We start from the raw sequence: 15,899 nt of genomic DNA on the forward strand, positions 1-15,899 counted from the left end.
GGAAGGTTTTTCAGCCCCTGTGAGGTCACTGACTATGACATCAGCAGCTTGTTTTCCTATAAACACACCAAAAGCTTGAGCAGGTGATTTCAATCAAGTCAGCTGGACGGCGCTCATTCCCAGGTGATTGGCCGTTAGGTACATACATCATTCTCTTTCTGAGACGTAGCTCTGTAAAGATCATTCTTGAGTGGGATGTTTAAAAATATTTAGAACAGTAGACCCAAGGGGATGGTGAGAGAATGACATAAGTGTTCCATGTTCTCCAGTTTATAAATAAGGCTGAAGTTAAAATCCCTTGTATGTGGCTAGTACTCGGACTTTCCCAAGGTCTTCCAATGTTTTGAGATAACCTGACTTGCACATTAGTGAAGTATTTTTCTGCTTCTTCCAACATACTGGAGTATCATAATCTAGAATAATTTCTAGGTATTTTAGAAAGTCCCTTTCCTCCTATAGATTTTTTTCATTCTTAACAATGGTCTTTATGGGGTCTTTTATTCAGGAGATACTTAGCTAAACAATTTACCTTAATTTGAATCTCAAGATGAAGATGCTTCTTAAAAATTAAAAGGATATATTCTGTTTCATAGCATGTCATACTTAATAGAGTGGCTTCTGACTGTTTTTGATGAAAAATAACTGACAGAATGAGATAATGTTTGACTTTAAGTATGTTTATTTTCTAAGCTTACTGCTTGTTAATGTTTAGTTTCTTTAGTAATTCTTGTCCATGAGCACTCACCTGGGAAGCAAGAGCCCCCTGTTAGTATGTGAAGGTATGTACATGTCCATGTGTACTTTTGTGTATGTATATTCATGAATAATATACCCATGCATACGTACACTATAATGACTGATTTATAGTTTATTTTTAAGAATAATGTAGTGTTGAGAAGCAGCCTCCAAATAGGTCCTTTCTGCTAAACTTTCAAATAGTTTTCCAACTGCATGACGTGGCTTCTGTGCTTTTCATTCCTGGACATTACAGTCTCTGTCCTAAAATCCTGTGTATAGTAGAGATAGTAGAAGTTTAAATTGGTAGGTATGCTTATTCATCCTTTGGTACATCCAAAGGGTTCCAGATGTTATTTTCCCAGATAGTATTAGAGAATTTGTGATGTTAATTAGCCATACTTGAACCTTAAAAATTTCCCCAAACATGCATGACTTTGGTAATTTCTATGGAACCTACCTACACTTGCCGGCTACATGTGGTTATTTTAACTAATTAACAGTAAATAAAATTTTAAATTTATTTCTTCAGTTATACTAGCCACACTTGAAGTGCTCATTAGCTACATGTGGCTAATGGCTACCATACTGGATGGCCCAGAACATTTTCATCATCACAGAACATTCATTGGACAGAACTGGACTATATTAACCTTGAAAGTCACCCTGCTAACACTATAGGGAATTGTTTGGTTTTGAACTGTCTCTTCAGTGTTCTTTACAAAGTGGTGGATTAGAGTAAACCAAATAATAGAATTCATTATCCAAATCTCTTTGCAATTCTGTTTTCTTTTCTGTACATGTTTACAGTAAATTCTTCTAGCCCTGGTATTCTCTGATTCCATCAAGCAGCAGTACTTGGCATTATTATCTAAGTGAGGCTTACGCTAGAAATGAGCTGCTACGTGTATGTCAAGTTATCTCCTGTTTTATTTTTCATAGTACTTCCTTTCTCTTTTTATTCAAATTTAGAGAAACTGTGTTGATACTGAACTAACAAATTCCATGGGCCAACATTGTCTCCTGTTTTTACAACATCTTTATTGGGATATAATTCATATACCATAAGATTCCCCCATTTTATTGTGTTTTTATGGTGGTTTTATATATTTAAAAAATTGTGCAACCATCACTAGTATCTAAATTCAAAACATTTTCATCACCCCAGAAAGAAACTTTGTACCCATTCGCAGTCACTCCCTGGCAACGGCCAATTACTTTGTTTCTATGGATTTTCCTATTCTAGGTATTTCATAAAAAGAGAATCATGGAATATGGGGCCTTTTGTGTCTGGCTGCTTTCTTTTAGCATAAGGTTTCAGGTCCATCTGTGTTGTATCATTATACTTCATATTACTTTCTAGGTCAAGTAATATTCTATTCTATGGGTATGCATTTTGTTGATCCAGGTATCAGTTGATGGGTATCTGGGTTGTTTCTACTTTTTAGCTCTTGTAAATGCTGCTTCTGTAAACATTCATGTGTCAGCTTTTGTGTGGCCATGAGGTTTCAGTTCCCTTGAGTGTATACCCAGCAGTGGAACTACTGGATCGTATGGAAGCTGTATGTTTAATATGTGAAAGAGCTGCCTGTTTACCGAGGTGACTGCCATTCTCCATTTCCACCACCAGTCTCATCCCGTCCTCAGAACGCTCGTTATTGTTTGCCTTTGTCAGTATAGCCATCCTAGTGGTTATAAAGTGGTATTTTGTTGTGATTTGCATTTGCATTTTCCTAATAACTGGTGATACTGAGCATCCTTTCGTTTGCTTATTTGCCATTTGTATATTTAAAGAAATATCTGATCAAGTCCTTTACCTGTTTTAAATTGGGTTTTCTTTTTTATTGTCGCGTTATAAAAATTCTTTATATATTTGATATTCTTGTGTATCAGGTACCTAAGGTTTCTTATCAGATACAGAACTTGTATTTACTCCTATTCTGTAGATTATTCACTTTCTTTGGTGGTGTCCTTGGAAGCATAACAGGTTTAATTATTTCTTATTGAATTATAGTTGATGTACAAAGTATATTAGTTACAGATATTTATTGTTGATGTACGCATTACATGTCACAGATGTTTAATATATTGATTCACAACTTGTAGAGGTTATATTCCATTTATAGTTACTTTAGAAGATGGCTGCGTGGCCTGTGTTGTACAATATATCCTTGTGGCTTATTTTATACATAATAGTGTGTACCTCTTAAGGGTTTAATTTTTACAACACCCCTTTGTTCCTTCTTTTGTTTATGTTTTTGGTGTTTACAGGTCAGAAGTATTGCCTAACACAAGGCCACAAAGATTTACCCTTACTTCTCTTCTCAGAGATTAAAAATTTATAGTTTAAGCTTTTATGTCTAGATCTGTACTCCGTATGGAGTTAATTTTTGTGTGTGATGCAATGAAGGGAGTCCAACTTCATTCTTATGCAGAGGACATTCAGTTGTCTGTGCCCGTTCGTTATGAAGACTGATTTACCTGTTGCGTTGTCTCGGTCAGATATCAGTTGACTATAGATGTAAGGGTTTATTTCTGAACTCTAAATTCTATTCCATTAACCTATGGGTTTCTGTTTATGTACCATGCAGTATTAACTGTAGCTTTGTAGTAAATTTGAAATTAGAAAGAGTCCTCCTATTCTGGTTTCTTTTCCCCCAGCATTACATTGGTTACTTCTTGACCCCTTGCATTTCCATATGAATTTTAGAGTCAGCTGGTCAATTTCTGTTTAAAAAAAAAAGGCAGCTGGAATTTTGACAGGGGTTGCATTGAATCTGTAGATCAATTTGGAGATCTCTACCATCTTAGTAGTATTAAGTCTTTTGATCCATGAACATGGGATAATCTTCCCCTTTATTTTGGTCATCTTTTTTTCCAATGGTCTTTCATAATTTTCAGTACATATGTCTTATCCTTGTTCTGCTAAATTTATTCCTAAGTGTTTATTCTATTTGTCATCTATTTGTAGTTGGAATCTATTGTAGAATTTTCCCTTAATTTCATTTTCAGATTGCACACTGCAATTGTAGAAAGATATAATTGACTTCTGTACGCTGACCTACTATGTAACCTTGTGTGCTGTGCTTAGTTGCTCAGTCATATCCGACTCTTTGTGACCCTATGGAGCCTGTCAGGCTCCTCTGTCCTTGGGATTCTCCAGGCCAGAAGACTGTAGTGGGTTGCATGCTGTGCTCCAGGGGATCTTCTCAACCCAGGGATCAAACCCAGGTCTCCCACATTACAGGCGGATTCTTTTCCATCTGAGCCACCAGGGAAGCCCAAGAACACTGGAGTGGGTAGCCCATCCCTTCTCTAGGGGAATCTTCCCAACCTAGGAATCAAACTGGGGTCTCCTGCATTGCAGACAGATTCTTTACCTGCTGAGCTACCAGGAAAGCCCATGTAAGCCTCAGCTGTAGCTGTTTATTAGCTCTTGCAGTTTGTATGTATGTGCGGTCTCCCCAGCCCCCCTTTCTAACTCGATCTTTGCTATAGGTGATTCAAGAAAACTTATGATGTACTGTGACTTAAAAGGAATTCTTTGTCTTCATTTTCTAGGAGTTGTAGCTGTGGGATACATCAATGAAGCCATTGATGAAGGGGATCCTCTGAGAACTTTAGATAGCCTGCTGTTACCCACTGCTAAGATTAAAGATGTGGATCCTGACTTTGCCCGGCACTACCAGGATGTTTTATACCAGGCTAAAACACAGAAATACATGGTAAGTCTTAGTAGGTGTGTTTTTTATTTATTTATTATTAGTTGTCTATTTTTTATATAGTAGTGTGCACGTATTTTAATCCCAAAGGACCTACTATATAGCATGGGGAACTGTGCTCAATGTCTTGTAATAACCTATAATGGAAAATAATGCAAAAAAGAATATATATATATATATAATTTCAACTCTGTTTAGATAATAGGTGTGTTTCTTTTAAATTTACAGACCAGTTTGGGGAGAGAGGGGAAGGGGGGAATCCAAGGGACAGACGATACTGTTCAAATGATCTGTACTTGTCCTCAAGAGGCTTAGAAACTTCCTGAGACAGAGGGCATTCCCACATAAAATCCACAGCAGTGGAGGTGAGTATGGTGGCCAAGTGTCAAAAAGAGGAATGCTCAGAGTGACTCGGAGATGGCTGGGGTAGCTGTGGGCTGAAATCCTAAGATAGGCTGGTGTGGAGGTAGATCAGGAGCAGCTCGTGAAGGTTAAGGATGAGTTGGTTTGATGGGTGGGAGCAGGATGATGCAAGCAGGTAATGGCAGGGCTACGTGGGCACCAGCTTGGTATGTTCTAGGCGCAGGAGGAAACTGACCTGGCCAGGTCCCACTGCAGAGCAGAGGGTTTCAGCTGACCGCAGAGCTCACACTGTGGTTGTGAGATGTCCCATAGATGCCGGCCAGCCTGGACGACCCGGATGGATGGGAAGAACCGTCTCCTGGTGCTCCCTGGGACTTGGCCACTGTGGCTGCCATGGCCCCAGGTGCAAATCCAGCCCCAGAGGAGGGGCGTCTTGTTTGTATTGGTCTTTACAACCCAGGAACGGCCTCATCTGGAACAGGAAGAACATTTTTGGCTATGGCAAACATTTATTGATCACCTGCTGTTTGCCGGCCATGATAGTGGATACTTTATGTATGTTACCTAATACAGTCCTCGGAATAAGTCATAGCAGCCCTATGAATTAAGTGTCATTATCACCACGCCTAACAGTTGCTGTGAGGATCAGATGAAGGTGAGTTACATGAGCCATCCATAAAGCACAGAGGGTAAGGCTAGGCCATCCCGGGGAAGGCTCGGAGGACAGAAGGCCCTACCTTGAGGAATATTTTTCTTCAGCTCTAATGAGGCAGTTTAGTAGCATGAAGTGAATAGGATTTACATTGTTTTATTTTTTCACTTTTATTGAATTTCTATTTTTTAATAGTATGTGTATGTATAAGTGTATAGCATTTGACATGGAGCATGTCACCCAAAAAAAGAGCTTACCTATGCAAAAAAAAAAAATAGAGGGAGACTCAAGCCAGGCCTTGTGTGCCCTCATCCCAGCAGGGGGAGCAGACCCTGTCAGGGGGAGGACCAGGCTGCCCGCTGCTGTCCCTACTGATGTAGCTGTGGCTGTAACACGTGACACAGCATTGGACGCTAAAGTTCTTAGTTTTGGAGACAGACAGGAACCATTTAGATCTTGGCTTTGCCACTAATTAGCTAGGGATTTTACTCAAGTCACTAAAATTCTTTATGCTTTGGTTTTCACATATGTAAAATTAAAATTATAGTACCTACCTTATAGGATTATGGTGAGGCTTAAATGATTACATAATGTAGTAAATGAATAATATACACTAACACATAATTCCCTATTAACACATAGTTACATTGACTATAATGTATGTATGTATAAGTGTATAGCCTTTGACATGGAGCATGCACCCCCAAAAAAGGGTTTATCAAATGTAGCTGGTGTTATTGTGGCACCTCTAGCTGCCATGCAGGTCAGCGGGTGGTGCGCTGATGTCTTTGTCGCAGGGTCTTCACGAGACACAAGGCCTGCTCTGGCCACAAATTGGGGTCTTCTGCATGCAAAACAGAGGTAGACCTGGGTTTCTTTGCTGACAACCACATGAGGGGATTGTCTTTGAGGTGAGACTGACTCCACAAACCTTTATAGGCAAGCAGTGGATGTCCGCTCCTGAGCACCCCAAGCTCAGGACTTTAGGTCAAGGTACAATTCCACAGCACCTCTTCAGAGCACTCAGAAGCCCCCCCGGTGTCTGCGCGCCACCGCCCCTCTGTGGGGCCTCCCCCTAAGTGTGGAGTGAGAGTCGCTCAGTTGTGTCCGACTCTGTGCAACCCCATGGACTGTACAGTCCGTGGAATTCTCCAGGCCAGAATACTGAAGTGGGTAGCCTTTCCCTTCTCCAGGGGATCTACCCAACCCAGGGACCGAACCCAGGTCTCCCGCATCGTAGACAGATTCTTTACCAGCTGAGCTACCAGGGAAGCCCTCCTAAGTGTGAAAGCGGTGCTCTAATAGTGTAATTAGAGCCCTGAATATGAGCCTAGGAATCTGAGCTAGAGCCCAGGCATTAAACCACTATTGACCTATAAAATTAGAAGCTTGAACTACAATATATTGCCATTAACTGAAAGATTAAAGGGCTTCACTGGTGGCTCAGATGGTAAAGAGTCTGTCTGCAATGCAGGAGATCCAGGTTCAACCCCTGGGTTGGGAAGATCCCCTGGAAGAAGAAATGGCAACCCACTTCAGTATTCTTGCCTAGAGAATCCCGTGGACAATAGAGCCTCATGGGCTACAGTCCACAGGGTCACAAAGAGTCAGACTGAAGTGACTGAGCACAAGAGATGATGAAATACTAATAGCCCCAAGTGATGAATCTGATTTGGTCAAGTTGCCATCTTTAAATGCATTTCTCTTTCTCTGCTCCTTCATTTTGACACGTTGTTTTCTCAGCACATTCTCTTTCCCTGTGGGAAAAAAAAGGCCTGATTCTGTTATGTAGTGGGGGTCTTTCTTTGTCTTTGAACCTCTGCTGTTTTGATACCTGTAAATTTTCAGTTGTGTTTATGGGGCTGTTTCTGTGCCTTACTTTCCAAAAGTCTAGCCTCGGAAAATAATAGAGGAAAATTACATTACTGGTATTGTCAGTGTGAAGTACAGCTTGTGTCAAAGTATATGGTCACTAAGAGTCCAAATGGATGACATGTTAGTAGAATGCTCAGTTTTATTAAAGACTGAGAACAGTGATGTAAGTTGATGAGAATTCTTGGTCCTCGATAACGGTATTTCAGGTATAACCTTGCATACGCACCAGAGTCCTTCCATTTCTTGAGGGAAAGGCTGGAAGTAGGCCTGGCATATGTTTGCAGAGAGCACACTTTTAGGTCTAGTCACTGGAGGCAGTGAATTGTCAGCTATTTTTAAGTTGAAGCCTTTTCTTGAGAATTTTGGGAAGCATATGAATTATACACCCCAAAAGTTCTCATTTACTGCATAAAAGTTAAGTATGCTTTTAACAAGTGAATAATGTTGAATTTTTTTTCTGTAGGTAAAACTGTATTACAGTTCATTATTTTGCAGTTTGCAGAAAGCAATTTGCAGAAAGCAGTTCCTTCCATTGGGGTTTTTGTCATCTAGAAACTTATTTTAGTTTAGTTTTTTTTTTTTTTTTTTTTTTTTTGCTTGCTTTAGTGTTCACCTTATTTTTACTCTTCATGTAACCACACAGATACTGTAAATGTTCTTTGTGTGCATTTTTGTATTTTTGTAGTCTTAAGTCCAATGAAATAGGAAACTCTGCGCACTCACAAATCGGCATTTAAAATGTCTTTTATTGTTTTGATGGGCACTACAAAGTGTACAGTCAATGCATGTTCCTACGAATTTGAAAATTCGTCTCACAATCCTTTATGCCCTTAACCACTAACAATCACCTTCTGTCTGATCTCTAAACTGAGGGAAAGATTATCACAAAATATAATTTTCCCATAAAAACTATGTTTAAGGACAAAAATAATGGAGCCATTATTTTAAACTTATAAATGACCTCTTGAATATATTCTTAGCCTTCTTTCTTTTTTTCTTTTTTGATGTGGCCAACCAGAAATAATATGCCCTGTCATATGGAATATCTTGCCTTCTCAGTATGAATTTAATTGACTTTCATGCTGCTTAGATGCCTTGAGATTTTATTATTTCATTCATTCAACCCCAGGATGTGCAAAGCATGGAGCCTTGCCCCACAGACCCTGGGAAGACTTGGGCCTGGCATTATTACTAGAAACTTAGAGAAGGGAGAGGACAAGCCCCTTCTCTACTGCATATGGTACTTAGTAAGTGCTTATGGAATTAACATTTGTATACAAGTGAGCTCTCTAAAGTGCCATAATAAAAATACAAAAAAAGATTTTTGAAGGTTCAGATGAGGAAAATGAACTTCTGGATAGAGAGTCAGGGAAGAGTGGCCCTTTGAGGACTTCAAGAGATGGAAAGAATTAAGGCAAACATGTTAGAAATAGCTTTCCAGTGAGGGGCAGGGGCAGAATGAGGAGAAGTGTGAATTATAGCAAGGGGAGGGGCTCAGCCTGTGCTTACATCCCATGCATGTCTTCTGGTAGATGAAGTTAGCGTCAGTCCTGGATGCTAATCGAAATCTTTATAATTTATTCCAAAGCAGTGAATGGTCAATGGAGGTTTCTGAACTGGGAGATTTGAGTGATGTATTCAAACTGGCATTTGGGGAAGATTAATCATGGCAACCCACTCCAGTATTCTTGCCTGGGAAATCCCGTGGACAGAGGAGTGTGGCAGGCTACAGTTCCTGAGATCACAAAAGAGTCAGACGTGACTTAGTGACTAAACAACAACAAATCTAGCAGTGGCCTGAGAAGTGGAGGACAGGCTGGCAGTGATGAGATTGGTTAGAAGGCAGAGGTGGGCCTGGATAACAGATGTACTGAGAGATACTATGCGCATAGAGTCAGCTGATGAGGCAGCCATCAGCCTGAGAGCTGAAGGAGGCAGAAGAATTAAAAATGACACCAGATACTAAAAACAGATCTTAGCTGCCCCGCCCCTGCTGCACCCTTGCCCCCTGTTCCATCCTCAACCTTCAAGTCATCTAGAGTAGAAACCTCTTAGAAGTAGGGAAGATGGGTATTTTAAGAGCTTGAAGTACCAGTCGGGCAGATGTATCAGTTACCACGAAGAGAGTAATCTTTTCTCCTGCAATGACACTTTTTTTTAAAAAAAGCTAGAGTGTATGTAATGCTTTATTTTGAAGCAGTGTTTTTTAGAAGCTCAAAAATGGAGCTGGAGAATAGAGCTCTATGCATATGTTACCTCAAGAATGTATCTTTTCACAAATAGCTTTCCTTGTTCTCTAAGATAATTTCACCATTGTAAGGTAAGCAGTAGAGTGATCTGTGATTTTTGACATGAGAAAATAAAGGAATGGATCTAGGCAACTATTCAAGCTACCGAGGCACAAAGCTATGAGATAGACAAAGTATAAGGCATCAGTGTTGCTGTAATAGTAGTTTGCATGGTGAATTATAAGGATAATATTGCTTGGAGCAAAGCAAATGGTAAAAATCACAAAAGTGAGGAGACTCGCCTTAATGTACCACAACCACCTACGATCTTTTGCATTAAGCGTCCAAATGATGGCTGTGTAGCAGTAGATAATGACCAGAAATGGGATTAAGAATCCAAAGAATGCCAAGGAGATGAAGTAGTAGAGCTGGAAGGGCGACGAGGACTCGCATGTGTTGTGGACATCGTGGCAGGTGGTAATGTCTTGCTGGACAAGATAGTACTCCTGCTTCAGAATGAAAAACGGCAGCATGTATAAGAAAACCGTTGTCCACACCAGTCCACATGTGAGCAAGGCGTAGGTGCGCTTGGGCAGTCCCCGGTAAGTGAAAGGATGAACAATGGCTAAGTAGCGGTTGATACTGATGCAGGCGAGGAGCAGAATGGAGCAATACATGTTGCCATAGAAGATGACCGTGGTGGCCCGGCACATGACCTCGCCAAATACCCAGTTGTTCCCATTGAGATGGTAAGCTATTCTAAAGGGCAGTGTAACACAAAACAGAAAGTCTGCAATGGCCAGGTTAGTGTAGAAGATGGTCATACGGATGGTTCTGGTCCTGAAGAGCATCCACAGGGTCACCGCATTGGCCGGCATACCTACTGCAAACACCAGGATGTAGATGGCGGGTATCAATTTGGTACTTAAAGGGCTGCTCAGGTACCCCATGGTAGCATTATTCACATGGAGATTTGAATCAAGTTCTTCAGGGCATTTGATTTTTACAGTTTTGGTGGTTCCTGTCCAGCCTTCTATGGCAGAAAGGGGGAACTCTTCAAAAGAATTTTGGGGAGCTCCACGGAAGGTCTTAATAGACAAGGTTGGCTTTGCCAAGTTGTCTGCATCATATTCCATGCCTGTAATTGAAAAGAAGTATTAACATATGATTCATCACTGAGGGATAGCTATTGTTCAGGAGACAATAAAACTAGATTTCTTATGCTACATAATTTCTGTAATGGTAGAATTTAGGATCCTTTTTATTTTAAACAGTAATTATAGATCAGGTAATCAACAGGAAAGCATTTAATGTATATCATATGCCCCAGCAGCATGCTAACCCATGCAGGAACCCAAACTAGATGACAACTCTTTGTATGTAAGGAAATATAATACTATAAGAGGAAACAAAATAGCACTTGAAACCATTATAGGCTAATGTCATATTGATTATAAACTGTATAGGCATTCAGACAGTATTTAATAGATTTAGGTGTTGGGGCAAAATGTCAAGGAAAAGATGAACATGAACAAAGATGAAGCAAGGTACATAAAGAGGTGGAATTTAATAGAAGAATAAGAATCTGGTAGGTGATGAATGGCCACAGGCATTGTGTAGGCTGACGTGGCATCTGGGAATATCAGATAAGTTGATTTAGCAAATGTTTATTGCATGTTTATATGCCAGTGAAGCACAGTTTTAAATCAATACCATTCCTGTCTTCAATTCTCACACTAATGGAGAAGATGCACAAAAGCACATTCTTATGCAAACAAGGTACATCTGGCAGGTGAAGTTGAAGGAGTAGGTTACAGCCAAATCTCTGAAGGGCCCCTAAACTGTCCTAAGAAATCACGTGCCCATTCACAGATGCTGAGGTTGTATGCAGACAAAACTGTGGACAGAGGGATGGCCACTGAGATAGACAGCATGATGGCTCCCCAAAGATTCCTGGAATGCCTGGAACCTGCAAATATGTTACCTTCTGTGGCAAAAGGGACTTTTGTGGATGTGCTTCAGGATTTTGAGATGGAATGAGTACCCTGCATTGGCCAATGGGCCAGGTGTAATCATAAGACTGCTTATAAAAGGGAGAGGCAAGAGGGCCAAAGTTGGAGATCCGGGAAAAGGCTCTGCTGCCAGCTTTGAAGGTCGGAGAAAGAGCCATGAGCCAAGGAATGCATGTGTTTCAAGAGAGCGACTACAGCAAGAAGACAGGCTCTCTGTTGGAGCCTCCCTGCTGACACCTTGTGACCCTTCAGAAATATAATAAATCCTGTGTTTTAATTTTGTGGCAATTCATTACAGTAGTAATAGAAAACTAATATAACCATGATTTGACTTGTGTTTAAGGTCACTTTGATGACAGTGTAGAGAAAAGGCTAAGAGGATAAGAAGTGAGAGGCAAAGGCATCTGATTTGGAGGCTTTGTTGTTGTTCAGTCGCTAAATCGTGTCCGACTCTCTGCGACACCATGGTCTGCAGCACACCAGGCTCTTCGGTCCTTCACTGTCTCCCCAAGTTTGCTCTGGTTCATGTCCATTGAGTGAGTGATTCTATCTAACCACCTCTCAATCCTCTGCCGCCCTCTTCTCCTCCTGCCCTCAGTCTAATCCAGCTTCCGGATCTTTTCCAGTGAGTCAGCTCTTCGTGTCAGGTGAGCAGAGTATTGGCGCTTCAGCTTCAGCATCAACTCCTCCAATGAATATTCAGGGTTGATTTCTTTTAAGATTGAATGGTTTGATCTCCTTGCAATCCAAGAGATTCTCGAGAGTCTTCTGCACACATGGATACTCAGTTGCTTCAGTTGTGTCTGACTCTCTGCGATGCTATGGACTGTAGCCCACCAGGCTTCTCTGTCCCTGGGATTCTCTAGGCAAGAATACTTGAGTGGGTTGGCATGCCCTCCTCCAGGGATCTTCCCAACCCAGGGATCGAACCCACGTCTCTTATGTCTCCTGTATAGCAGGTGGGTTCTTTACCACTAGCACCGCCTGGGAAGCCCCAAGAGTCTCCTCCAGCACCAGAGTTCAAAAGCATCAGTTTTTCAGCGCTAAGCCTTCTTCATGGTCCAACTCTCACATCTGTACATGACTGCTAGAAAAACCATAGCCTTGACTATGTGGACCTTTGTTGACAAAGTGATGTCTTTGCTTTTTAATATGCTGTCTAGATTTGGAGGCTACTGTAATCATTTCAACTCAAGTTGGTGGGTTACAGAGCTGGAGTAATGGCAGTGGAGAGGTGAAGATGAACACATGAGACTCGGTGATGGAGGCTCAAAGGCCCTTAGCATCCGGAGATGGTGCAAGGGAAGCAGGAAGCAAAAATGACTGGGAAGTTTGTCTTCTGGACAACATTGGAGAAGAGGCAGATGGAGCATGGCACAAGGCAGGGGGGCTGAGGGTGCAACACGGGGAGAAGCTAAGATCTCAGTTTTGAATATTCCTGAGTTCAAATTGCTGGTGCAATATTAGAATGAGAATGTGCCGTGACAGGTTAGACTTAAATGTGGAATCCAGAATTTCAGGAGCCCACATGGGACGTATGGGCCTTTTAGTCTGGGTAGAGACAGTACTTTGATTTTGTGTTGAGAAGAAATAATCCAAAGGCAGAATTGAGGGGGAATGCCAGATTTCAAGAGGGGAGGAGACAAAGGAAGAAAAATCAGAAGAGGAAATTGATGATTCAAGAAGTTGGAAATGAAGAAATGAAAAAGAGTATTAAAACGAATTACGTACTACAAATATTTGTCACCTAGGTGGCACATTGATACTAATAATCTTAATTCTTGAGAGAGCAATTTTAAAAACAAAATAAACCTTAACACTCAAACCTGCTTTTCGTTATGTAATTTTCCGTAAATTAATCCTTGACGTGTAGAGACAGTAGATTCTCTCACATTTCTAACGTTACCTTAAAACGGGCTTTTATGCTGAATATAAACCTAATACTTATATCGATTTAAAATGCCTTACTCTGCCAGTTACCTCTTTTCGCATGAGCTCTGAATTCCTACATGTTGAATCCTGGAGGTTCGTTAGTGTTTAGCAACCTGGCTGTCCTTCAAAGCCGGTTTCTATTCCGGCTTTAATCTCTACCACTTCACCCTCGGGTGAAGTTGAAGTCTCCCTCATAACCTTGAGATCACAAAAACTGAATTCGGGGCGTAAGCAGAGGGTGTCCTTGGAAGAAAGATTAAAGGAAAGAAAAATTGGGGAAGTGGCTCTCTTCGATGCCTGTGTGTAGAGGTGTGCCACTTGAGTACAGCCACTCAAATCCTTCTGCTCACTTGAGCATTTTGGAAAATTCTCGCATCTGACATCACCCGAAGAGAAGGGCCTTTTCAGGCAGGCACAGAGCTGGAAAATGGAGGCTGAAAACATGCTGTACAAGTTACATCCCTTCAAGATATAGTAAGAAAGCCGGTGAAACCCAGTGTGTGTTTGGTTTTGAGAATTCCTGTGATTGAGCAAGACATCATGCCTGAAAACCTGCTCAACAGTGACGCTGTCAACAAGCCTTGATTCCATTTCCATGAGAATTCTGGCTCTGATCCAGCTCAAAGCAGTCTTTTACTCCTTAGAGCCTGGTTTTCCTTAAGAACGAATGCTTGTTAAATTATGCGTGTATTTTTTTTTTCATTTACTTGAGTGTTTTATACAGGTTCATCTGACGTGATGTCCCTGAAATGTGTTTCAACCTGAGAAAAGGCTTTGGAGAGGGACTGACCCACAGGGAAGAGACTTCAGCCACTAAACGGGCGGGGGGGGCTCTTCCTCTCCATTTCTCCCCAACCCCTATTGACGAAAGCAAATTCACTGCCTTTCACTTTGCCGCCTTTTATTTTTTTTATAAAACTTTTTAACTGAAGTATAGTTAATATACAGTGTTGTGTCAGTTTCAAGTGTATAGTAAAGTGATTCCATTTTATGCATATCAGTATGTAATATATATATATATTCTCTTTCCGATTCTTTTCCCTTAAGGTTATTATAAGATACTGAGTATAGTTGCTTGTGCTATACAGTAGGTCCTTGTTGCTTGTTGTTTACCTGTTTTATATATAACGTATATATGTCAATCTCAAATCCTAATTTATCTCCCCTACCTCATGATCTCCTTACCTTGTCACCCTTTAAATTCCCCCCTTTTCACGTCCAGCAAACCCCACCAGCACCTTGAAGGAACCACCTCTGCAAGCTTCTTTTCTTTTGCTCTTCTGCTTGATTTTGGTTCATCCGCTCCCAGAAAGAGCACTCACTCACTGTAACTCCCACACGAGCAACTGCTCTCCACTGATTCTCTCAACACTGTCCTAAGACCACCTCAGGAATTCCAGCTGTCAGTGTAGGTCGCATTCCTTTATAGAGCCTTGGAGTTTTTTTGTATAATTTTTATTTTCCCTGTTCACTGTCATTTACTCCCATCAGCTCTCTGGCTCCTAAAATGTTCCCTGGAGAATGGAACCCCGACAGTAAGGAGGTTGTGGATACCCCTGTCCCAGATTGATCTAGAGCAAGCAGGAAGTTACAGGCTAACATTGTACTGAGTGAAACAGAAAACACATACTTCTTTTGGGAAATACTAATTGATGAGCATCAGTGAGTATTGAAAGCAGACCAACCACTCTGTCTTTCAGGGAGTATTCTTATTTTCCTCATTTCCTGGTATTTCCTCATACCAGGAGCTATTAACGTGGGATTTTTTTAATCTCTTTTTAAAAATGTTAATCTTTGCCATATCCGAGGAAATGCTTAGAAAAACAAAGAAGTTTTAAAGAAAATTGTTTCTTGATTTAATTGTAGAGCTCTCCTGTCTTGACTGTGCCACAAATTTTTAAATACGAGCAGAGAACAGTCTTGGACAAGATGGGAACAGTGAACAAATTACATCTCTTCACGTCCATGATTCCCCCTTTTAATAACTGAGATTCCACTCTGCCTTTGGGGGTGCAGTTTGTGTGAAATGTAAAAGAGATTAGATTCGGTTGACTCTTGGGACACAAAGTAGCAATCCCACCCGACACCATAAGAAAAGAGCTTACCGCTTTGACAGGAAGCAGGCGACAGAAGCAGTGCTCCAACGGCTGCAAAGATGACGGCTCTCATCTTGATCAGAGCCACCTCTCTCAAATGTGCAAGATTGTGGGGGCGTGGGTTTCACCTCGGCTCCATGTGCCGGCACCCTGGTTCTCTCTGTAGAACGGGGTTCTGCTGTGCTCTGTGGACAGGAAGCCCGCCCGGGTCCTCTGCAGGGAAAGGGTGTGACAGCATTCGTGCATGACTCAGGCTGAGCCTCTGAGTGTGCTCCTTATCCGTG

At 41.2% G+C, this 15,899-nt stretch overlaps 2 protein-coding genes across 2 annotated transcripts in view; one reads left to right on the plus strand and one right to left on the minus strand.

Annotated features, from left to right (window-relative positions):
• The window catches only part of IQGAP2 (IQ motif containing GTPase activating protein 2), a 307,540-nt gene that overhangs the window by 211,863 nt on the left and 79,778 nt on the right, over positions 1-15,899 (plus strand). The window contains exon 13 of the mRNA XM_070377236.1: positions 4,297-4,460. Within this exon, the coding sequence (XP_070233337.1) occupies positions 4,297-4,460 (164 nt within the window). The remainder of the gene's footprint in view (positions 1-4,296; positions 4,461-15,899) is intronic.
• F2RL2 (coagulation factor II thrombin receptor like 2) lies at positions 8,074-15,879 on the minus strand. Its single transcript, XM_005890086.3, has 2 exons — positions 15,625-15,879; positions 8,074-10,713 (listed from the first exon to the last, which is right to left on the minus strand). Exons 1-2 carry the CDS (start codon positions 15,686-15,688, stop codon positions 9,644-9,646), a joined length of 1,134 nt encoding a protein of 377 aa, XP_005890148.1. The 5' UTR covers positions 15,689-15,879; the 3' UTR covers positions 8,074-9,643.

Source organism: Bos mutus, chromosome 10 (genome assembly GCF_027580195.1).
Source record: "Bos mutus isolate GX-2022 chromosome 10, NWIPB_WYAK_1.1, whole genome shotgun sequence".
In the NCBI taxonomy this organism is placed as follows: domain Eukaryota; kingdom Metazoa; phylum Chordata; class Mammalia; order Artiodactyla; family Bovidae; genus Bos; species Bos mutus.